The sequence below is a fragment of the Mytilus galloprovincialis genome, chromosome 5, assembly GCF_965363235.1.
Source record: "Mytilus galloprovincialis chromosome 5, xbMytGall1.hap1.1, whole genome shotgun sequence".
NCBI classification, from domain to species: Eukaryota; Metazoa; Mollusca; class Bivalvia; order Mytilida; family Mytilidae; genus Mytilus; species Mytilus galloprovincialis.
In genome coordinates this window covers 66,087,038-66,111,169 of record NC_134842.1, presented here as the reverse complement: position 1 = coordinate 66,111,169, position 24,132 = coordinate 66,087,038, and the positions used below count along the sequence as shown (strand labels likewise).

The 24,132-nt window shown below is 32.6% G+C and overlaps 2 protein-coding genes across 2 annotated transcripts; both read left to right on the top strand.

The window, feature by feature from the left end:
- Positions 1 to 3,273: 3,273 nt before the first annotated feature.
- On the top strand, positions 3,274 to 9,775 carry LOC143074113 (uncharacterized). The gene is made up of 4 exons (XM_076249661.1): positions 3,274 to 3,873; positions 7,369 to 7,548; positions 8,962 to 9,140; positions 9,771 to 9,775. The coding sequence occupies exons 1-4, from the start codon at positions 3,479 to 3,481 to the stop codon at positions 9,773 to 9,775; spliced, it is 759 nt and encodes a 252-aa protein (XP_076105776.1). The 5' UTR covers positions 3,274 to 3,478.
- On the top strand, positions 9,775 to 16,023 carry LOC143074658 (uncharacterized). The gene is made up of 2 exons (XM_076250006.1): positions 9,775 to 10,034; positions 15,744 to 16,023. The coding sequence occupies exons 1-2, from the start codon at positions 9,813 to 9,815 to the stop codon at positions 15,918 to 15,920; spliced, it is 399 nt and encodes a 132-aa protein (XP_076106121.1). The 5' UTR covers positions 9,775 to 9,812; the 3' UTR covers positions 15,921 to 16,023.
- Positions 16,024 to 24,132: the final 8,109 nt, after the last annotated feature.

Below are 24,132 nucleotides of genomic sequence, written 5' to 3'. Positions count from 1 at the left end.
TAAGAATCCATAAATAGTTCATTCCACTACGCGATTGAATAATTTTGACGTTTGTGGTTCAACGTATTTTCAAATTCATAATTGAAATATATCATAATGACATATAATAGAACAATATCATACTGACGGGATCTTTTAAAGTATAGAGTCACGTTATAAGAACCAAAGAAACAAAAAAAGTCGCATATACAAAACACACCAGCTAAAAATGAAAGATAATACAAACACATTGACGGGATGTTTAAGTACCGAGCCACGTCAAACAGATATCACATAAAACAAGCCAACAGTAAAAGTAATATTTATAATAGAACAAAGACAAATGACAAAACAAAATAAGACGTTGTAAAGATGATAAACAACATCAGTACGCAGAATCTATACATCAAGACTCCCAAAATCAGAATTTGATTGCTAAACTTGAAAATATTCAGCTTGACGCTGCGCGTATCGTCACGGGGGGTACTAAACTTACCAGTATAAACAATTTATATATTGAAACTCGATGGGAAAAATTATCTGAAATACGACGCAATCATAGACTAATTCATTATCACAAAATTTTGAATAATAAAACTCCAGAGTATTTAAGAGACTTATTGCCTGATTCAGTATAATATAGGAAGTAGGCATGATCATAATACAAGACAAAGAAATAATATTACCCAAGTCAACACTCGGACCCGTTTATATTCTAAATATTTCATCCCTGCAACAACAAAACTATGGAACACTCTTAAATTAAACATAAGAAAATGTGAATCTCCATCATTATTCAAAAAACAAATTAGTACCCAAAATAGTAAGGTCCCAACGTATTATTATATAGGACATCGTTTTAGTCAAATTCTTCATGCTCGCTTAAGAATGGATTCAAGTTCTTTGAATTCTCACCTTTTCGTTCGTAATTTAGTAGACTCTGCAAATTGTCGTTGTGGTGATGTAGAAACAAATACTCACTTTCTGTTATCTTGTCCTATATACATTAATTTAAGACATGAACTATTAGATTCTATTTCGGTTCTTCCTGTCCAGGTAAACACAAAAACTTTGCTTTTTGGATCAACGGTACTCTCAGATGAGCAAAATAGTATTTTATTCAGTTTGGTGCAAAAATATATTATTAAAAGTAAACGTTTTAACCCTTGATGTTAATGCCTCATCACTCAATAGGAACCCAAGCATTTCACACTGTATAAATTACAATTATTCACGTTTATTTATTATTATTTTTATTTTATTTTTCTCATGAATTTTTTTTTTCTTCCTTTTTTACCTTTTTCATATTCATATATTTATTACAGTTCATATTTATGTATTGTTCAATAAGTGTATTATGTCTGTAAAGGGAGACAGATTTGTAAAAGCAAATTGCTTGTTTCTGAATCCTTAATATTATTTCATTGTATAATATGTTTAATGTTGATTTATCTGAATAAATATTGTTTAAACTAAGACCATCATGTATAATTTATGAAGATTTAGCTACAAGGTCTTGGTATCTTCCGATGAACTATTTTAGAAAAAAAGATGAGACGTTCTTTGACATACCCCTGGTTTATCAACTTTCTACTCAGACACTGATGACGTTTCACAAAGTTCTGAATAGAAGCTGCAAGCTCTTGAACATCGAATACGTTGGGAAAATAGTATACAGCTTTGAAAGACCAGCACGATGAGTTGTAGCACAAAGTTTTATCTTTTAAACATTATCCTGGCTACAAGCTAGTCATACATATATTTGATTTCATTCTTAAGTTCAGTGTGTATATCATGGTACCAATAGTCGTATTCAGGATTTGCTCTAACCACGGGTAATATTTGTACCTAAACTTCGACATTGCACCTTAAAATCATCTTGACTTTACCAAATGACGATACGACTTCTCAAAATCCAGGCTAAGAATAAGGCGTATGTTCTTTAATTCAGGTACAGACTCGCGATGTCGCGGGTATGGTCTAGTCTCGACAACGACCTCCATAACTTATCAATATTTTAAGCTTATTGTGAAGTAAATCCTAACTTATGCTCTTTCGGTTTAAAGTATCAATTTTAAATTGTAGCTTTTTTTTATTTCCACCTAGTAAAAAGTTTATCATTTCAATAGATGTAAAATCTAAAGAAAAAAATCTGGATACTGTTATTTCATGTGATGTCCAATTTGTGACAAACGCATTTTCTTACAACCATTTATTTTGTGATTTGTATTCGTAACTAAGAATAATCATAACCAGAGCTGTGTTTCTTGTTTTAAAATAAATTCTCCACTTTTGAGAAATTTATATTGTAATTGAATTTAACCGCTTACAACTATTTGCCTCTTGGTTAATTTCATACATTACATTTTAAGTAACAGTGACTGTTCATTTCATTTTGCATTGTGGGGGTTTTTTTTCTATTCGTTCCAATTTTCTTCCGTTTAGCACTTTACAGGTACCCCTTTCTTCACCCGTTTTAGTTTTTATCATTTCGTAAAATCAACTTCACAAATATATCATATAATATATTCGTATAATAAAAGACACGTTTAAAACTCTTGACTTGCCTCATTCGGTCCTATTTAATAAAGAGTTACGACCATCACAATTAACGTTACGACCATCCTTAACATTTTTGTTGTTTAAGTTACGACCATAATGCTCGAATTTTTGAATGACTATTTTACGAAAATTGGAAGGTTTTGATGTATCAAATTTTGTTTCAATATCAACTCACTGACGATAAGTAATAAAATTCCACTAAAAATGTTTTTAGAAAATTAAGTGTGTCCAAATTCACTAAGTAATAAATTGTTATAAATAATGTGGTAGGACTGGGGCAGATAAGGCTATAACAAAAGACATTATAACTAAAACATTCAATGAAGAGTGTGAGTTTGCGTGTTGTTCTACTTGTGCCTTATCATCATTTGCATAGATGTTGTCTTTATATCTTATGTCAATATAGCTGATCAGCATATTCACATGAAACACATGTTATATACAAGCCGTTGAATCAATAATGATAATAATATAGCATTTGCTTTGTTTGAATGGAAATATGTTATGTATTAACCATTGTTAACAGATATATATTATTATATGTCTCTGGTATTATGCTTTTGATGTAACTCATTTATAACTTGTTTTGTTCATCTACAATACTGACCCTAAGGAATCTCCACACTGTCTCATTTTTTTTTTTATATTATCTTTTTTTTTACAAATCATAGGTCGGAATTAATCGCCTGCTATTCCGGATACGATTCAAATTATACACGTTGAGAGGTCAGAGTTGAACACAACATTGACATGTGGGAAAGCGCGAGGTATGAAATTTTAATCATGTTAATACAATGAAGACAGGGATCCTTGGAGACCAAACTCATCCTCAGAATTTAACATGCGAGGACTATGAAATACAAACTTCCAATTTTGATGACAATTCGGGATTATTAACTTTCTCGTCGCGATATCAAAACAAAACAACACTGGCAACATGATGAGATCATACAGAGACGGCAGTGGTTCGTCCTCAAGTTCATCGGAAGAAGATTATGATTCTCCATATGTTGGTGGAACATTGAAGATTATACCCTCCTCAACATGTCTTTGGAATATGGTTTGTCTTGATTCAGTGGGGTTGATTTACAGTGATGAATATTTTCCATCACCCTTAGATGTTGTTGATTTTATTTTTGAGAAAACTGGCAATTTTGGACCACTGAAAGAAAAAGATAAAGACCATGTAAAGAATGCACAGGATAGTATGTCCTTCAGCATGTCTGTTAAAGAATTACTTCAATTAACCACAGATATTCGTGAAAGTGTACTAATTCCAGTGTCCAAGCAAATAGAGAAAGATTTGGGCAATCTTCATCAGTTAGAATTCAGGTATTAAAAGTATAAGTCCATATAATTTTGACATCTTATAAGTGGGTCTCATTGGGGTCTAAGCGTGACGTGGGATTGCCGAATTTTTGTAAGCTTGACATGTGAAAGTCAAATTATTGTGCAGGGAAAACAGGAAATGAAGTCTAGCGGGACACAGGAAATTAGAAAAAAATGAGAATTGCTTATTGTAAATACATAGTGTAAGCGGGATATAGGAATCTGACAAAACAATATTAAGCGGGATCCAGGATCCCCTTGTAAGGTTATTTCTATGTCAGCTGGGTCACAGAAAAAACAATAAAAAAATAGTCTTTCCAGATTTCGTAAATTCTTATCTTAGACTAATGTACATGTAGTATGCACATGAACATGATGTAATATTGGTGAAACAAAACCCTTCATGTCTCAAAAATGCCCCTGGTGGTCTTGTTGATGCATGATCGCTCTAAGCTGCGGGAGGTCATTGGTTGGAACATAGGCAGGGTCAAATCAAAGACTTAAAAATTGGTATTCAAATTAATACTGCTTCTCTGCTCAGCATGCCGCACTAAGGAGTAAGAGTAAAGACTCAGTCAGCTCTAAGTTAGAATAATAAGTTCAGTGTTACATTTTAGGTGACATGTCTTCCTGCGGATTTGTTCCTTATGAACTAGCACCTTAAAAAAAATCATACTAAGATCTAGAGTGTTGGTATACATGTAGTACAAGGCAGGGCAAATATTCATAATATTAACATGTTCTTGTCTTGAAAATATATATCAATTTGCCGCTGGACGTAAAGCAGCCATTTATTATCATCATCATCATCTTTAATTTCCTTTAATTGAATTTAAAATTTGCTTACGATTACTAATGTTAACACTCACCATTTGTACATGTATGTTAGCAGCTACATTGTACATGTATATATAGGTTGGATTACATTTGTATGTCCTTCACCAATGAGCAAATCAGATCCTGCATATCAATCTACATTTGTCATGTTTGTAGTTGTTTTTGTACGCATGTATAAAAGGCCACCAGTGGTATAATATTTTTGCAATGAAGAAATAGTGCACATGGTACATCATCATGATTATGTAAATGTACATGTAGCTACTTACAATGTATGTTCCAGGGAAACATAGGTATTGCCTGTTTTATCAGTATTTAGTATAGAGGCTGAAAAAATTGTAACAAATAACAATTTTTTTCTTGCAAAATGCCTCTGACATCTTTCCCAAATTATACATTGTACAATGTAGGCTGTTGTACATGTAAAGTGAAACAATTGGTGTCAAATGATTGAAACAGATTTTAGTTCAATAAATATATACTATTGCTGTGGATTCATTTATTTTCGTGGATACCAATTTTTGTGGATTGCTGAAAACTTGTCTTTTCGTGGATATTTGATTTCGTGGTTTTGCCAAAGTCGGCACACATCCTAATACAAAATTTGTTATTCGTTGAACATTTAAATTCATGGTTCACCTGTACCCACGGAAACCACGAAAATTGGTATCCAATGAATAATAATGAATTCACAGTAAATGATAAGACCTCATTTTGTGTGTCGCTTCGAATTCTCTTCCTTCCACTATAAATTAATCATCATGCCTCTGTGTCCTATAGGTACCCTGCATAGTTTAGTACCCATTTGTCATCCATTCTTTATATGATTATTCTGTATGGGTTATTTTTGGAGGAAAACCGGAAAAAAGTGCTTCCTGTTTGCATTTTTCTGTATACTTTGAAGTCTTTGAACATACATACATGTATACTTGATGAAAAAAGTGAATTTGCTATCTGCTATCATTTTCAGGTTAACTACAAATGTATCCACGGTGGTCACAGGGTTAAATAAATAGAGAGGGTCTATATCCAATGTAATATGTCAATCAGACAATGACTGCTGTGGATTGATTAGTAAACCGAGAATTGATGGTAAAAAGCAAATTCACTTTATGGATAAATAGTAATGAATGTTCATAATATACAGATTTATAAACGCTAACAGAATTGAAATGTATTAAAAAACAAACAAAAAATGGGAATTTAGAAAAAAAGGACATGAAGGAGAAGTCGGGCTAGAAAAACAATTGTCTTGTCCCTAAGTACCTACATGTATGACTTTTGATACATTCTCGAGTCATATTAAAATCTTTTACAAAATTCATAGGGTCACTAAGCATGCTAAGTATATGAGATACAGAGGGTCTATATTATATATCAATGACCGCTGTGGATCAATTAGTACACTGAGAATTGATAGTAAAAAGCAAACACACTTTATTTTATAGCATGTATAGTAATGAATGTTCATAATGTACTAAATGTGTATATGTTCATATTGAAATTAATAATTGTTAATACATGTAGAGAACAAAACCATGACAATTTTGGAAAAAAAGAAGAGATGGGGTAGAAAAACAATTGTCCTGTCCCCAAGTACATGTACCTACATGTATGACTTTTGATACCTTTCCTAAAATTCTCAGGTCATTAAATCTCTTACAAAAATTCATCCTACAACACATAACACACTTTCAACCACACTCTGAATGCGTGTGATTTCGTGGGTGTGTTCTAGTATATAATTAAACAACCCCACTTATCAGTCAAGGGTATAACTTAAATAAGTTATTAGAAAAAAATAACATACATGTACATTGTGTACTTGTCGTGGGCTAAAATATCTAAAAACATCTGTGATAACATATATCATGTATATGATACATGTTAAATTTTGCAAAGTGACAATGCACATCCTCTGTTATGTTGCAATGTATACAAGTTCTATAATGTCTATTGGGGTAAATTCAGTAAAAAAATCTCCCATTGACTTTAATGCTAATCTATGTGTGGAAATAAATTTATACCTGATTTACCTTTAGAAATTAAAATCTTTCATATATCATTCATGAAAGTACAAATGTAGCCCTATCTTTTGCAACAATAAAAACATAGGGTCATGCGGCATTTTTGGGCATTCACATGGCCTTGTTTACAAACAATGTAGATTCGCACTGAATTCCTATACTGACCCCCATTACTTTTCAACCCTGTAGGGGAAAAAAATAGTACATTCAGCATTTTTTTTTTTTTTTTTCAACTCTAGTTTTGATCCATCTACCAAAAAATATTTATTACAAACATTATCTACCAATCAGAAGAGCACAGGACTTCACTTTTAGACAGAAAGCTCTCCCCCAAATGGGCGGTCCCTGATGACGTATATTTATTTACTGAATTTACCCCTATTGACATTGTTAATGTTATTGTCATTATCATGATTATGTGTACTAAACTTTAGTAAGATATTATACTGTATAGTATATACTATTATAGTTTGGCAATCATGCATAGTACAGCTACAAATGTACACAATGTATGTTATTACAGAAAAAATATGTCCATATTAACTAAAGGGTGTTACATGCATTTCAGCTTCTCTACATAACTTCCATGACTTCAATGCCTTTGCTCAGACATTTATCTTTTTTCACCTTTAAGGCACAAATTAGATATTGCAGATCCTATTAATTTCATCAATGCTGTTCAAGTAATGATAGCCTATCAGGATGCCCATTGTTTTGATAGAAAAGGATATAGAAAATCTGTTGGTGGTGTGCCAGAAGATATGTTTGTGGATATGGTCAAAGAATTCTCTAAATTGTGTAGACTGCTGCCTCTGTGAGTATTTTACAGTTTTGTAATGTACTATGTTATTAGACATAAGTGTACATGTACATTGTACACTGTTCAATGAATAATAGTGAAACCACTAAAGAAATGAACTACAGGATTTTAAAAACTACATTGCTTTAAAATGTAATTTTTCGATCAGGTTAAAGAATTACAATTTTTTAAAAAGACTGATGAAGTCAATCAAGTTTTAATACATAAAACTTGTAAAAAGAAATGTAGGAAATGGTGTATACATGTACCTAAACTTAACTAATGAACTGACGGTTATTCAAATAAAGCAACACTTTAGGGTAGTATGATTGCCATTGATACAAATCTTCACCAGAGACAAAACAGCATAGAAGTTAACAACTTACTATAGCCTAGGTCACCATATAGCCTTCAACAATGAGCAAAATGAATACCGCATAGTAAGGTTCTCATCATACCATATTTTCTCGCATCAATTTGCTTCAATGATAATATTCATAGCTATAGGCATTTCCAATTGAACAGGGCTGTTTTTATACGCCGTCAAAATTTTGACGGGACGTATTATGGTATACAAATGTCAGGTGTCCGTCCGTCTGTCTGTCCGGCGTAAACATGTCGCACCGTAACTTGAGAACGACTTATCCAAATTTCATGAAACTTAATGTAGTTGTTTCTTATGATGGTCAAATGATCTGTATACTTTTTGGTGAAAATAAGGCTTAAAATTTTTGAGTTACGGCACTTTATTACTAAAACAGGGGTGTGTTTTTTTTTCACATGTCGCACTGTATCTCAAAAATGATTCTTGATTATGACTTAAAACTTTAAACACTTCTTTGATATATTAATCTCAATATCTGTATATTTTTTGGTGATGATTCAAAATTTCATTTTTGAGTTATTGAGTATTTTGTAAAAAAAGGGGGAGGATTTTTTTTACATGTTGTGCCGTATCTCAAAAACAATTTATGATTATTGCTTAAAACTTTACACATTTCTTTGTTCTATTAATCTAAAGATCTGTATACTTTTTGGTGATTATTAAAAATTTTATTTTTGAGTTATTGAGTATAATTTGAAACAGGGGAGGGTTTTTTACATGTCACGCCCTATCTCAAAAATAAGTTATGATTATTGCTTAAAACTTTACACACTTCTTTGATATATTAATCTAACGATCTGTATACTTTTTGGTTTTGATTCAAAATTTTATTTTGGTAATATTTAGTTTTTGTAAAAAAAACAGGGTGGGGGGTTTCACATGTCCCGCCGTGTCTCTAAAACAATATATGGTTATTGCTTAAAACTTTCTCATAAACTCTTTATGATTATTGCACAAGACTTCCACATAAGACGTCGGGCATATCATGCGCTCATGGCGCAGCTGTTTATTAAATTTTATTGGGTTCATTGTTTGTTTTTCAGACCAGGTTCAGCATTCATTGGGAACACAGAGATTTGTCTGGACAAGAGAGTTCAAGTTACAGCAAAGTCAGATATAGTTTTAGTACCAGGAGCTTATTCTGTTGACATCCTTTCAAAGACTGTTACAGGAAAAAGGAGAAAGCCTCATGTTGTGTCAGTTGTAAAATTTCTGATCCTTTGTCATGATGTATTGGCCTATACTTTCTATCCTCTTTTGTTTAAATTACAGTCAAAGTTTACACCCTTCATGTCAGTTAAACCACTTTGCAGAATCTACCTATCATGCCTATAGAATTTAATATTAATTTGTGCTTGATATACATGAAATATTTACTACTTGACATTTTGCAAAATAACCAATTAATCTTTTTATATAACCACTATTTAAAGTTCATGGTTATTCTACATATGCATGTTAATGGTTCGTTTTATTGTTTCTCTTACTCCTATTACATACAATAAAAAATCTTATACAATTTAGAATGTATTTAATGTAATAACAAATTTTAAAGTACACACAATTTATTGTGTTTTATTTTTCATAATATTTTTTCTTTCATTACAAATGTTTTATTTTCTGTAAACATGATACAATTACTCTTATACATGTTATGTATTTAAATTCCTTTATCGTTTATCCAATATCTTACCCAAGGATAAACTACTATATACTGTATGAAATATTCAACTAAAATTCCTTTTACCAGAACATGCAGAAAGGCCGGTGTAAACCAGTATCATGGTTAATGTTCAAATTTTCATAAACTGAATTTCAGTTACATAATGAACTGTATATTATTATATTTTAGGTTAAGAACTTGGAACATTCAGTCAATAAAAACCATATTGGAATGGAACAAGAAAAAAGAAGACATTCAAATGCATGTAGTGAAGCTAATGGAAATAAAATGTCTGTTCATGCTGAGAAGCCAATATATCAATGGTTTAACCCAGATATATTAGCAAAACATGGAGGAGACTTACTCTTACTTGACCAGTTCTTCACAGGACAACTGGATGGAACAGATGGCCTGAGAGAGTATTGCCCTGGGGTTATAGTAGTTGGAACTGAAGTATGTAGCATTAACATATATCTTAAAATTGAATAAGAATTAAAGTCGTGCAGTTTGTGCATGCTGACAGAAATGTTACGACTTGGTGCAGATTGCATTCATCTTTTTGACAGCTGTATAACAACATGTACATTCATGACATTGTAGATGTATTTAGCAAAAAAACGTTTTTTGACAGAAGAACAAATATTTACCATGTTTACTATCAAAATTCAACATGTTTAATAGAGTTAAGGTTTTTAATTGCAAGCTGCAAATGTCCCCCTCCCCAAATAAAAAATAAAATGTAACAGGATATTGTTTATAACTTCATGGACAAAATATATAATATTAACTTTGACAGAAGTCTATTCTGTTCAATGGGTTAAAGCTTTTATTGTTGTTCTTCATCTGAAATTATCCAAGAGCAAAATAACACACCTCACTACTGTAAGTTTAAGATTACCTTAGCACTGGTTTCAGCAGAATTTTAGTTGTTGACAATACTACTTCTGTGCTAGAGTGGTTGCAAATATTTAACAAATATCAACAAATTAAATTAAAGATTATATTATTTGGCTCAGATTCACTCTCCCTGTCAGATATACATGTATGTGATACATGCACTATAACAGATTAAATCCTAATACTGCATGTGTAATAATAAAATGTAGTAGGAAAAGTATCTGACATCAGTGTAAGGTTATTGTTGGATTGGTCTGAGTTGAGCATTTAAGCTTTTTTCCAGTAACAATAAACAAATTTAAGCCTGGAGAGCTATAACTGGATGCTTTGAGTCTCTGTTTATTTGAAGCAGTTGAACCCCTCTCTACTCCCAGTACTTCTAACTTGCTATGGATCTTAAAAAATACAATCTTATCAAAATACAGATTTTTTTGTCGTCACTTTCATGCAAGAAACTGACAAGCAATCGTTTCACTGGTTTATTTGATGATTACCAAAACAACCAAGTTTTAACTAGTCTTAACACATGACATGGGTAAAATCTCTTTGTTCTTACTGTGCTATAATCTGGATAATGCACCGCAAAGGTGTGCATTAACTACCTCAGATATACTGCACAGTTCAAATCTATTTTTACCTTTAGGGGCGGTTCCTAGATTTTGAAAGGGGCGTTATTCGATCAAATTAAAAAAATATATAACCGAGTGTAGCGAGACTTAAAACGATATTGACGATTTTAAGGCAAAACACGATACTTTGTCCATATCCTAGGGTGAACGACATGTTTATCCCCACCCCGAATCCGCCGCCTGCCTTGAAATTACAACAAAATTGAACTTTGTACAAATATCGTAGTTTCAAAATAGGAAAAAAGAAAGGTTTCTCATTCCTTTTTTTTCCATCTTAGCTTGAACATAAAATGTTATTATATTTTGCGTACAACATAAATCTTAAATCAGTGTTTTAAAGTCAGAAATAAAGTTAAAACAATTTTTAGTAATTTCCGCCAAAAAAGAAATGTATCTTAGAATATCCGAATAAAAGCAATCCAGGGATCTCCATGGCCTGTTTAACGATGGCGCTCCGCCATCGTTCAAATGTCTTGCGCCATCGTCAAATGACTCGCTCCATCGTTAAATTGTCTTGCGCCATCGTTAAATTGTCTTCCGCCATCGTTCAAAACTTCATCATTTTTTGTAGCCCGACGCCATTTTTTTTATCAATTATAATCAAATGCATGTAATTGCATAACCCTTAGGCTTTTTATGTTATAATCCAACACAGTTCTAACGCCTGAGGGATATCCGGATTAAGATCGCTAATCACTTGTACCTGAGCTTGTACAGGTAGATCAACAAACCAGACAGGAGAATACTATCTGAGGATAGACGATCCATTTGTCGAATTAATCAACTACGTTTCAGCAAATGATTATGATAATTTAGATTAAATAAATAAATTAATAATCCAGTTACAAAGAAAACAGTTTAACAAGTCGAACACGTGCTTTATTTTGACTTACGCAATCAGCATCCCCCTTTTTCAAGAAGAACAAAATAAGACGCAAAACAGTAAATATTATTTCATCGCAAATAACTCGAGTACTGCTGAAACGATAATTTAGAATTACTTTAAAAGTTTAAAAGTAAAAACTTATAAATATTTCCTGTAAAGAAATATCGTATCGTAATTCCGAATTCATTTCGTATATTACAATCAAATTGATACATCGACGAAAAGAACGAGGTTAAACATCTGGGTCTTATTAGAACTATTAAGAACAAAGTGAATATAGAAGACCGATTAAAAGTGGCACGTCGTACTATATATGCTATGCTTGGTCCTGGACTGAGTGCCAGAAAAGGAATGTCACCAATCGTCTCGGCACGACTCTGGCAAACTTACGCCTTGCCAAGGAGCCTGTATGGTATTGAAGTCTTAAACTATACAAAGTCTGACATCACAAAATTGGAGAGACTGCAACTACAAATCTGCAGACAGATACAAGGACTGCCAAAAAGAGTTGCTAGTGCTGCCAACTATTGTCTACTTGGTATAGAACCAATACAGTCAACTGTGGACCGACTGCTACTCAATTTCTTTGGAGGCATTATTCAAGACAATACCAGCATAGAGTACAGAATTATAGAAAGACAACTTGTAATGTCAAAACAAACTGCAAATACGTTCATAAGTAGATTGGAAACTGCTCTATCAAAGTACAAACTGCCAAAAACTCAAGAACTGCTATTAGTCAAACCAACTAGAGAAAAATGGAAAACAACTGTCAAGTGTGCAATTCAAGATTATTGGGCAGAGAAATGGGAGATGGAAAAATTGGAAAAATCAACAATGAAGTACCTTGACATTAAAGCAAGGCCAATTGGACATGCTCACCAAATATGGAAATTCACTTCAAATAACACCTTAGAAGTAAAAAAAGCAGAAATAAAAGCAAAACTTATAACAAGGACTTATACACTCCAAGTAGATAGAGCCAAGTTTAGTAGAAATGTAGAGCAGGACATGTGCCAATTATGTAATTCAGCTACAGAAGATACAGAACATTTTATGCTGGAATGCAATGCACTGAAAACCGAAAGAGATAAACGTTTAACAACACTTATATCATATGTGAAAAACAATATAGGCAAAAAGATATTCGATAAAATTATGAATGAAGGACAAATGGTGCAGTTTATTCTGGACTCATCATCTGAAAAGATCAAGGAAATAGTTAACATCAAACATCAAAATATCAGAGACATTGAGAATATCACACGAACTTTATGCTATGGTCTACATACAAAACGAACAACCCTGTTGAACAAGAGTTAAATTTGACTAAATGAACTATATCAGTCTATCAAGCGAAAGTAGGAGTTTCTTGGTTTATGGTGTTACTGTACAGGTATAATTCTTTAAAAGTTTAAATGTACAACTGTAAATAATGTACATATTTAATTACTAACCTAAATAAATCCCATTGGGAGTGACCCTTAGAAAGGGTGAACCTACCAGACAGGTAACAGGTAACAGGTAACATCCGCGTTTCCGGTTTCTATTCAGACTCGAAAGATGCATGTTGCACAGCATCAATTTGTCAGATAAAGTCATTAAAAACCTGTTCATTTGCTTTACAAATCTCTTTAACCTTTTACATAACCCGTACGAATCGTTTTGTTGTTGCTTCAAATCAGCCATACCGGTAATGGGTTCTGAATTTGACAGTGTACATCAGAAATAAGCTCCACATCATATGATTTTTAACCCCCATAACAATTACCAAAAATACAAGAAATCTACATGGGGACCTTCATGACAGCTTTTGGTCATTCTCGACTAAGGGGGGACCATGAAGACTTGGCATTTGAATGGTTAAAAACGGCAATAAATGAACATATTGATACTTCTAATTCTATAATGAAAATTCAAATAAATATAATTTAAATAAGCAATGAATTAGCATGTTCACCATTCCTTGTATGGAGGGATAAAATACTTCCGATCGCGCTACACTGTACAGCGTAGATACGGTTTGTAATGGTGAAAGTTCCTCCATGGTTCAATTTTCATCCATGGAGATCCCTGGCAATCTGATTTTGATTAGTTTTAGACTCAATGGAATTTATAATGACTTTTTGAATATCTATTCCCCATATTTCAGTCAAGGGTACTACTTGTACAAGTGTATTTTATTTACTTGAAGAAGTAAAATAAAATAAACACATATAAGTAAATTTGTATGATACTTATACAAGTGAATTTTATTTACTTGTATAGGTAAAAAAAAATTGGCTAAGTTATGTCCCTCAGGCATTCAGAATTTTTTACTTGAAAAAGTAAAAAAATCATCCTTTCTTCTTTTCTTGAATTCTTAAGATTTCTTTGCTCTAATAGAATTTTAAATTGTGTACCCTTTACAGATGTCTTTACTAATCATTTAAGTGTAATTTCATGGACAATGAAAATCCCATTTGTCTGTCATCTTCATAACACTGCTCATTTACAAGCCCCAAAGGAGCAATTTTTGAAGGCCTTGCGCAAATATACAAGATCTTTGCTCAATCAGTTTCTTTGATGAATTAATGAGATGAAACATTGAACTTTAATGAAAAAATTTGAGCAAACCTGGGAAAAATCATTAAAGGCATGATTTTACATCTCAAAACTTGAGGACTTTTGTGGGATTGTAAGAAAAATTTACTTATACAAGTAAATTTTTTAGAAAATTAAGGGGAGATTATTCAAACATTATTTATTTACTTATATGTGTATATTTTTTTTTACTTCTTCAAGTAAATAAAATACACTTGTACAAGTAGTACCCCTGACTGTATTTTTTAATTGAATTTAAAGGGGGTCATATTTAAGTTTGTTTTAAAACAGGGAGACTAGCTGGAGATCAATCAGACTTCATTTAGATGGATGTGTCTTAAAAATTAATACAGTATACATAGCTTATAGATACAAAGAAATTTTTGGGAGAGGAGTAAAAGATTGGAAAGAGAAACGTAAAATTTAGGTAATATAACATCTTCCTCGGTTTATCTTTCTCTATTAAAGCATATCATTGATGGAAAGAAATTCAAAAGCACTAACCCTTTCAGTTGTGATTTTTTTTCATACAACAATTTGAAAGTACTCAATTTGTCAAAGTCTTAATCGTCACTTATTAAATAAAGAATGGGAATAGATCTAACAGAAACATTTAAAAAAAAAATCTACCATTAAATCGCAATTTTACAATAAGTCTAAACCCCAAAAGAAAGTTATCAATCTAAAACTTACCAATGAAAGTTGTATTTCCTCCTTTCTTACCCTACAATAAACTTTCCTCGGATCCGTGGATTGCGGAATATCGTCCACATCTAAAACGTTCACGTAAATTAATGACGTCATGTGTTAAAACAGTTATTGGCCAATCAAATCGGTATATACAATTTAATCTGCACGCGCTCAGGATGACCCTTTAACCCGAACTCCTACATTGTTCGGGTTAATAAGGGTCACCTGAGCTGTGCAGATTAAATTCTATATACCGACTTGCTTGGTCAATAACTATAACTTGTCATATCCTTGTAATTGAAGGGTAGACAAAAATGAATATAAGTGTCTGCATAGATAGATGGCAAAACAATAATTGGAAGTGCATGATAAATATCTGTAGATGATTGCGCGAAGTTTAATTTAATTCCACCTACAAATATGCTCATTGTTCACAAATTATAACCAAATGATTTATCATTCCTATTTATGTTTCAGGTAACATTTACAGTGCTAGAAATCAAGACTGGTCATTTGACTGATGTAAAGAATAAACTATGTGAAGGTGGTCAAGCTACAATATTCTACTCCAAACCAAGAGACTTATTACTCAAGGAAGATCGTGATGTATTGGTGGAGGCATTCACTAGACTTAATAATTGTAAGGTTGACTAAACATGAATTTTCTGTTCAGCTTTCTCAACATTCACATCATCATCTATGCCTGAAAGTGTTTCGAAAGTAGTAGGTCCAGTAAGGCCCCTTTTTGGCCCCAAAATATAGCAGTAGTTACAAAATTGTTAAAATGTTTAGTTATATATTGGAAATTAGAATGCTTCTGCAACATAAATATGGGCTGTTTTTGACCATACAATGCACATTTATCGGGTACTAGCATCATTATATTAAGTCATGCTAAATTACGTAAATCTTCACAACTTTAGTTAAATTTTAGACGGTTTCCGTCTTCGATGAAAGTGGCCGCATTTGTGTTCATTCTTAATATTGAAATGTAAGTTGTATTTGATGATAATACATAACATATATAAAGGTTGAGGATGAAAAACGGAAGGGGCCACTGTCATTTTTGACAAAAACCATCTGAAAAGTGACATTTTTGGCATATTTGATAGATTTTTCATGTTTAAGGTGGCTCAGAACTATTCAAATTTTCTATCAGAAGTTCTGCATTTTTTGTTATTTTATTCTTTATAGAAAGTGAAATAAATTGGTCGAAAAAAATAGGGGGTCACAGACCATTTGAGCTCAAAATTTTACTTTTAAACAGGTATGTAAAAGGGACCATTTTTCAATGAAATGATATGGAAAATAGAGGTGTTGACATATTATTATCGGAATATCAAAAAAAACGTTCTATGACACTTGGTCCAAAACTCTCCCAAAATTGCAATATAAAAAGCTGAAATATAGCTTCAAAGAATGAGCAAATAAAAAACATGGGTCACCGATAAGGAAAAAAAATTATTTTGAATTAAAACCCAAATTTTGGCGGGGAAAATGGTGAAAATGCGTAAAATGTCATTTTGAGCCTTTAAAAAATACACATAATAATGAAAATATTCTTTAAGTGACATAACTACAATGATTTAACAGGAGTTATTGCCCTTTATAGTCCCTTTTTAACCATTTTTCGTAAATCTTAGTAATCTTTTACAAAAATCTTCTCCTCTGAAACTACTGGGCCAAATTAATCCAAACTTGGCCACAATCATCTTTAGGGAATCTAGTTTTTAAAAAATGTGTCCGGTAACCCGGCCATCCAACCAATATGGCCGCCACTGCTAAAAATCAAACATAGAGGTAAAATGCAGTTTTTGGCTTATAACTCAAAAACCAAAGCATTTAGAGCAAATCTGAAACGGGTTAAATTGTTTATCAGGTCAAGATCTATCTGCCCTGAAATTTTCAGATGAATGGGACAACCCGTTGTCAGGTTGCTGCCCCTGAATTGGTAATTTTAAGGAAATTTTGCCGTTTTTTGTTATTATCTTGAATATTATTATAGATAGAGATAAACTGTAAAGACCAATTGTGTACAGCAAAGTAAGACCTACAAATAAGTCAACATGACCAAAATAGTCAATTGACCCCCTAAGGAGTTATTGTCCTTTATAGTCAATTTTCATAAAATTTGTAAATTTTTACTAACATTTTCCACTGAAACTACTGGGCCAAGTTCATTATAGATAGAGATAATTGTAAGCAGCAAGAATGTTCAGTACAAACACATCACCATCACCAAAACACAATTTTGTCATGAATACATCTGTGTCCTTTGTTTAATATTCACATAGACCAAGGTGAGCGACACAGGCTTTTTAGAGCCTCTAGTTATGTGTACTTGTTTATAGCAATGTTTTGTATTTAGTAAATTACATGTACATGTTTACTTTAAAAGTATATCAAATCCCGTTGTAAGAGCTTTGATAAACAATTGTATACTATTGATTGTAAGTTTGTGCTGATTCTAAATGATTATCAAATAAGAACATGTAGTGTGATTGCCAAACGCTGCATCAGAGACCAAAATACATAGAAGTTTTACCACTAAAGGTAATCATATGGCCTTCATCAATGAGCAAAACCCATACTGCATAGTCCCCTATACCAGGGTCTGCAATCACAAATGTAAAACAATGAATGAAAAAAATATGAAATACAGCTACAAACAACAACCACTGAGTTACAAGCTCCTGATCATGACTTGGGTCAGGCACATACAGAAGGTGGTTGGTTTTAATAGCGCAAATTAAATTTGATTTCAATATAAATGAAAAATTTACTGACTTAGTTACTTATTTATGTATTTTAAGGAATTTGACATCATTCTTAGAAGTCCCCTATCATCGAAGTCAAAGGTGACTTTAGGTTTGCACTTCATCTGTCTGTCCATCTGTCAGTTTTCAAGACTTTTTTTCTTTAAAATGCTTGAAGATATTGATTTGATATTTGGTGTATTGTTTTGTCATGACAAGTTACAGGTTAATTATCTTGATTGGATGAAGAAATCATAAATCTACTACATCATTAACATTTGGACTTGGGATACTGTAAATCAGAAATTAATGCATGCATTTATTTTTGTTACTTTTGGAGAAAAGACAACAAAGCAGATTTTAATTATTGTGATTTCAGGTAAATTTGCATACAGTTATATGTATCAGATATCCGAATGTGAATTCTTATTATTGCGATAATCATTAAAATATACAGTAGTTGTCTCATTGGCAATCACAACACATTTCCTTGTTGTATATAGATATTTGTTAAAGTTTACTTTAATTGAATGATTACGGTGCTTTGTTATATTTTACATATACATTGTAAATCAAATTATTTGTTGCATTTTTTATTGAAGATATATTGTAATAAAGCTGCTAAGAGTATTCTCTTGAAATATGTTGTTTGAAAGGTTCAATACTCCAAAAATTGTGTTCACAGAACTGCAACTGCAGTGTTGACTGGAGATTATAAGAAAAACAAATTGTGATACCAAGGCTTACAACTACATGCATCATTGTATGTCTAAACTTCCTATACTATAATTTGGTAAGATAAATTCATTACACAGTGGCTAGTGACCTAACACAATAAAAATTAATATATAGTTGATATCTAGAGATATTGGAGTAATTTGATTCTAGAACACAAGACATAGAGATGTTATTCTGGGGGTTGCAGCATAACTAATTTGTATAAAGTGAGGCAAAAGATTAGTCCAAAACAAACTGACAATGCCATGGCGAAAAACTATGAAAATACAAATAACAGTACACAAAACAGCATAGAAAATTAACCATTAAAAACTATACATTTCAGAAGGTATTTTCTTTATAATGTTACGAAATCTTCATCTGTCTATTGTCCTTGGTCTCATTTTCATTGTTTAGCAAGTGCTTTATAGAACTGCGTATGTTATTTTATGAGTAATAGAATAATTATTTTCTTGCATCATTTACTGGTCTGTCAGACCTGGGACTATTCAACTAACATATAGATTATGTCTCAGGTCAGATAGGGCTCATCCTTGTTTCATGGATAAGTTATCAGTGTCATCATGGTCGTGAATAATATTGATTAGGTTTGTTTCTCGGACGCTGTATAAAGCAGTAACTGTAGGTCAACTCTACCGACTGTTTGAGCGCTTTTAGTTAGAAGTCAGTTAAGGTGAACGTGTTTGTATGACAAAGTTCCTCTGGCATCGACCTCTTCTTGGTGTTCATTGGTTAGTGCGCTTGGATATGTCACATTATATGATAGTATTATATAATAGTCCCATGTTAGTGTTGAGCATTTCTGTTAGTTGTAAGGTTTACAATTCCGTTGGGTAGGCATAGGGTTCATCCGACCTTTAATTTGTATTGATAATTATGTTAGGTGTATGTGGTCCTTGTTGTAATGCGTCGGGCATATATAAATGAATTGCAAAAATATAATCAATCACAACCAGTTAAGTAGGCGATATATTCAGTCCACGTCTGCAAACTGATTTATATATAATTGTACTGTATTAAATATAGTAAATGGTTAATGGCTTTTATGCTAATCTTTAAAAGCTTAGTATTCGAACTGTTCATATACGAACAGTCATAAGTATTACTACATAATCTTATCTTATCTTTTACTTGAACTGACTAAATCTTTTAATGTCCTGTAATGAAATAAAAGAGAGGCGAAAGATACCAGGGGGACATTCAGACTCACAATTCTAAAATAATCCAACAACTCCAAAACTAAAGAAAAGGACAAATAATAGTTTACAAAACACAACATAAAAAACAAAAGACTAAGCAACACGAACCCCACAATAACTGAGGGTGAACTCAGGCGCTCCGGAAGGGTAAACATAGCCCGCTCCACATGTGGCACCCGACGAAGTTCTTATGTTAGTACAAACCCGGTAATGAGTCGAATTGGGTAGGTCAAATTCGAGGAATAGGGAACAGGATAAAGTTAGATCATTTGGAACATATCCGCTATCGTCTTTGAAGTGGATATTCCATAACGGTCTACCAGCTTGTGATGGCGTCCGTAAAACTCCAACTTCAATAGAAACTCTTGGTTCAATTGCAGAGGCGGATTTAGGGGGGGGGGGGGGGGCGGGTCCCCTCTTAGGTCAGTCAGTGGGCCCCCACTTATGAAAATTTCTGGATCCGCCATTGAATTGCTACCTTGTAAGCCTACTTCTTTTATATAGATTAGACCGTTGGTTATCCAATTTCAATGGTTTTACATTAGTCATTATCGGGCCATTGTAACTTGTTGTCAGGTATGAGCCAATGCTGTATGTTGAATGCCGTTCTTTGACCTATAATGGTTTCCTTACACAAATTGTGGCTTGGATGGAGAGTTGTTTCATTGGCACTAATACCACATCTTCTTATATCTATGCGCACCTTAGAAGTATTCCATACACCAAACTAAGTTGACTTAATTGTTCCTTATAGTAACCAAAAAATACTTATCTTGGAAAACATCAAATTAGCCCATAAACCATAAAAATAAGATGATCTACTGTTTAAGGGCGTACATTTGATTTCTAACAAAATAACAATAATTTGGTAGTCGTGTCTTAAGCCTGCATGGTTTGCATCGACTATAAATCAAGTAACAAGGAGATACCTCTCTTTCAACACCAAATCATCTATGAATGCTTTGTCTAACATTGACACTTCTTAAAATTACACTTCGTCATGTTATTTTGTTGAGTCACGTGAGCTAGAGCAAAATGAGTTATAATCCTCTTGATGACAATATTGTGTGGTACTTATACTTTTAACAAGTTTTACAAAATTCACTTCAATTTGTCTCTCTGTCTGAATTTTTCATCTTAAATCAATTCAATGAAGTGAAGTATGTTTTTGTAAACTTGTAAAAGGATCTACGAAGAATATTTTAATATTATTTCTATACTTTAGTTTCAACTGTCCTAGCTGTGCTAATATAAAAGAGATTTTGTAGATAGATATAGGAAGATGTGGAATGAGTGCCAATGAGACAACTAACAATTTATAAAAGTAAACCATTATAGATCAAAGTACGGCCTTCAACACGTAGCCTTGGCTCACACCGAACAGCAAACTATAGAAAGGGCCCATAAATTCCTAGTGTAAAACCATTCAAACGGGAAAACCAACGGTCTAATCTTTATAAAAACGAGAAACGAAAAACATTTATATATGAACCACATAAACAGACGACAACCATGCACTGAACACCAGATTCCTGACTCAAGTTATGACAGGTGCAAACAATTGCAGAGGGATTAAACGTTTTAATGGTACCAAGCTTTCTCTCTTTTCTGAAACAATAATATAACATCACAACATAGAAAGACACACTATAAAATATAAATTGGAAGGTTAAACTCAATCAAAAAACGTAGTAACACAAATTAAAACACCATGAATCTCTATTTTTTATTCAAGACTGAAAGTGTTAGCAGCCTCCAAATTCTAAAACACACAAAATGGATTCCTCGTCATTGACAGAAGACAGACCTTCCACCCAGAGGTATCCGTCATTGTCAAGGACGAGAAGACCTGGTCGAGTAAGTCCAAACTGTGTGACATCAATAACGTCAATAACACGTCCATTCATATCAAGGATGTGCAAAGTATTCCCGCCTCTGTCTGCTACTATAAGGTAACCTAGTCGAGTTCGATCAATTCGATGGGAATGAATTCCTTGGCCTTTGACCCAGACGCAGGATATTCCCAAACAACTTCTTTCCATTTATTAACCATTTTTATTTTGCTGTCATCTTCTAATGGTTGATAGGTGTAATAAATAAAACCATTTGATGCAGCTTTTAATAAAGAATTGCATCTAACTCCTATAAGACGACGCGAAATCTCAAAAAAATATTCGTCTTTGACTTTTCCGTTCAATCCCAGGACAACAAACTTTGATGCCGGCTTCCTAATTCTAGATGACCTTTTACTTGGATCCATCTCTAATGAAGCAACAATTTCATCGCGTTGTGTAATGTTAAATGTAATAGGCTTGTACGGCGAAAAGTCGCATACTTTCTTATCGATACCCATTCTAGTTACTTTACGGACTTGATTATCAAATACTCCGTATAATTCGTGTTTTGAACTAAGACTCAATTCAATGCAATGTACATTTGAAAACTCCTTCAACTTTTTCATTCCATTTTTTAGGTCCACTTCTATCAGATTTTTTGTGTCTGCTATCCACACTGTTTCGTCTTTTGTTATTGCCATGCATTCGGGATCAAAAGGTAAAACAAATGTCTGTCTGACCTTGAAATGTATATTGTCCTTGCTGTCTTGTTTGCCAACGTACCTTAATTTCTTATTGCCACCTTTCTTCCAATCTTCACTGTCATCGTTCTTCGGTAGCTTTCGTCGACTTTCGTTTGATTCAAAGTCACAAAATTTACAACATACTGATTTAGTTCGTTTTCTTTTCATTTCCAAAGAGGAGTTTCATAAAATACACTTACGACTACTTATAATCGATCACAATATCTAAATATAGAGATCATAATATCTATAAATATAATTATCTTTTAAATACACTGAGGTATTTGCACATACTTGTATATTATTGATTAACATTAAATCTATATTTAGGTATATTATACATATTCTAACGCCTGGTATTTCTTAATCATAAGAAATCCGATGGACAAGGTATAATTTGCAGTTTTTTTACCAAGCGATGCTTAATTATAAAAATACTTATATCTGAACTTACTTTGAACTTCTATTTGCTTGTAACTGACTATATGTAACTGTCTGTTTTTGACACCAGGCACTGTCTGGTGAATGTTTCATTGTACATATTTTAATAAAATTTTATCAAGAGAAAAAAAGTCTCTGCGCAATGCTATGCGGTGTTGTCGTAGAAATTAGAAATAAAAAGTACAGGTTCCAGCCCCACTTGGGGAGGAAGTTACGCATCAACTCTAACATCGTTAGGTTGATTTTCTAGACATTTTACATATTATATAAATATATTAGTCAAATGCGTTTTGTCAAAAAATATACTTTTTTTCACTTTTTTGGTCTTAAAAAAATGTAACTGTTTGTGCTGTTTACTACAACGAAATTTATTTTACATGCACACGTATAAAAATTGCGGTTTTTATCCAACGCAATCATAGGTTTGTACGCAGTTTTCAATTAAGACTTGTTTATATTTTTTCGTTTGGATTTGTATATATTTTCCCTCCGGCTTTTATGATCCGTTCATCCTATTTTTACTCTTTAAATTCAACAGTCTATCCTAAATTGAGGTAAATTATATGGCCTTCCAAATACCGTTTCGATCCCTAACATCACTGAAGAGACATTTATTGTTGAAATCCGGATTTTGTGTACAAATAGTTTTTAATTTAGACTTGTATATATATATATTATATGTAAGTACGTCTGAATCAGTGACAACTCTACAACAGATTTATCCATCGGATTTCACCAGCAGTGATGGTGATACATGACTGTGTACATTCTGTATATATATATACAACTCGTCTACCCATCAACCCAACGATGTTAGACCTGTAAATTTTCTCTAATTTACAGATCTAACATCGTTGGGTTGATGTTTAGACGAGTTGTATATTATATATATATATATATATATAAACGAGTCTAAATTGAAAACTACGTTCAAACCTATGACTGCGTTGGATAAAAACCGCAATTTTTATACGTGTGCATGTCAAACAAATTTCGTTGTAGAAGGGTCTAAAAACAGCACAAACAACATTTTCCAAAAGACCAAAAGCGTGAAAAAGTATATTTAAACAAAACGCATTTGACTAACAGGTCGAACAACTGATGTTCTTTAACCCTGCTGACTGCCATTGACGATTGCCAAATAAAATTGATGA

What these genes read in the sequence shown, in the direction of transcription:
- LOC143074658 (XM_076250006.1), top strand. Translation starts at nt 9,813, where the DNA reads ATGGAACAAGAAAAAAGAAGACATTCAAATGCATGTAGTGAAGCTAAT. An exon ending in TTATAGTAGTTGGAACTGAA is followed by an intron (nt 10,035 to 15,743) that starts GTATGTAGCATT and finishes TTTATGTTTCAG; the next exon opens with GTAACATTTACAGTGCTAGA.
- LOC143074113 (XM_076249661.1), top strand. Translation starts at nt 3,479, where the DNA reads ATGATGAGATCATACAGAGACGGCAGTGGTTCGTCCTCAAGTTCATCG. An exon ending in CTTCATCAGTTAGAATTCAG is followed by an intron (nt 3,874 to 7,368) that starts GTATTAAAAGTA and finishes TTCACCTTTAAG; the next exon opens with GCACAAATTAGATATTGCAG. An exon ending in TTGTGTAGACTGCTGCCTCT is followed by an intron (nt 7,549 to 8,961) that starts GTGAGTATTTTA and finishes TTTGTTTTTCAG; the next exon opens with ACCAGGTTCAGCATTCATTG.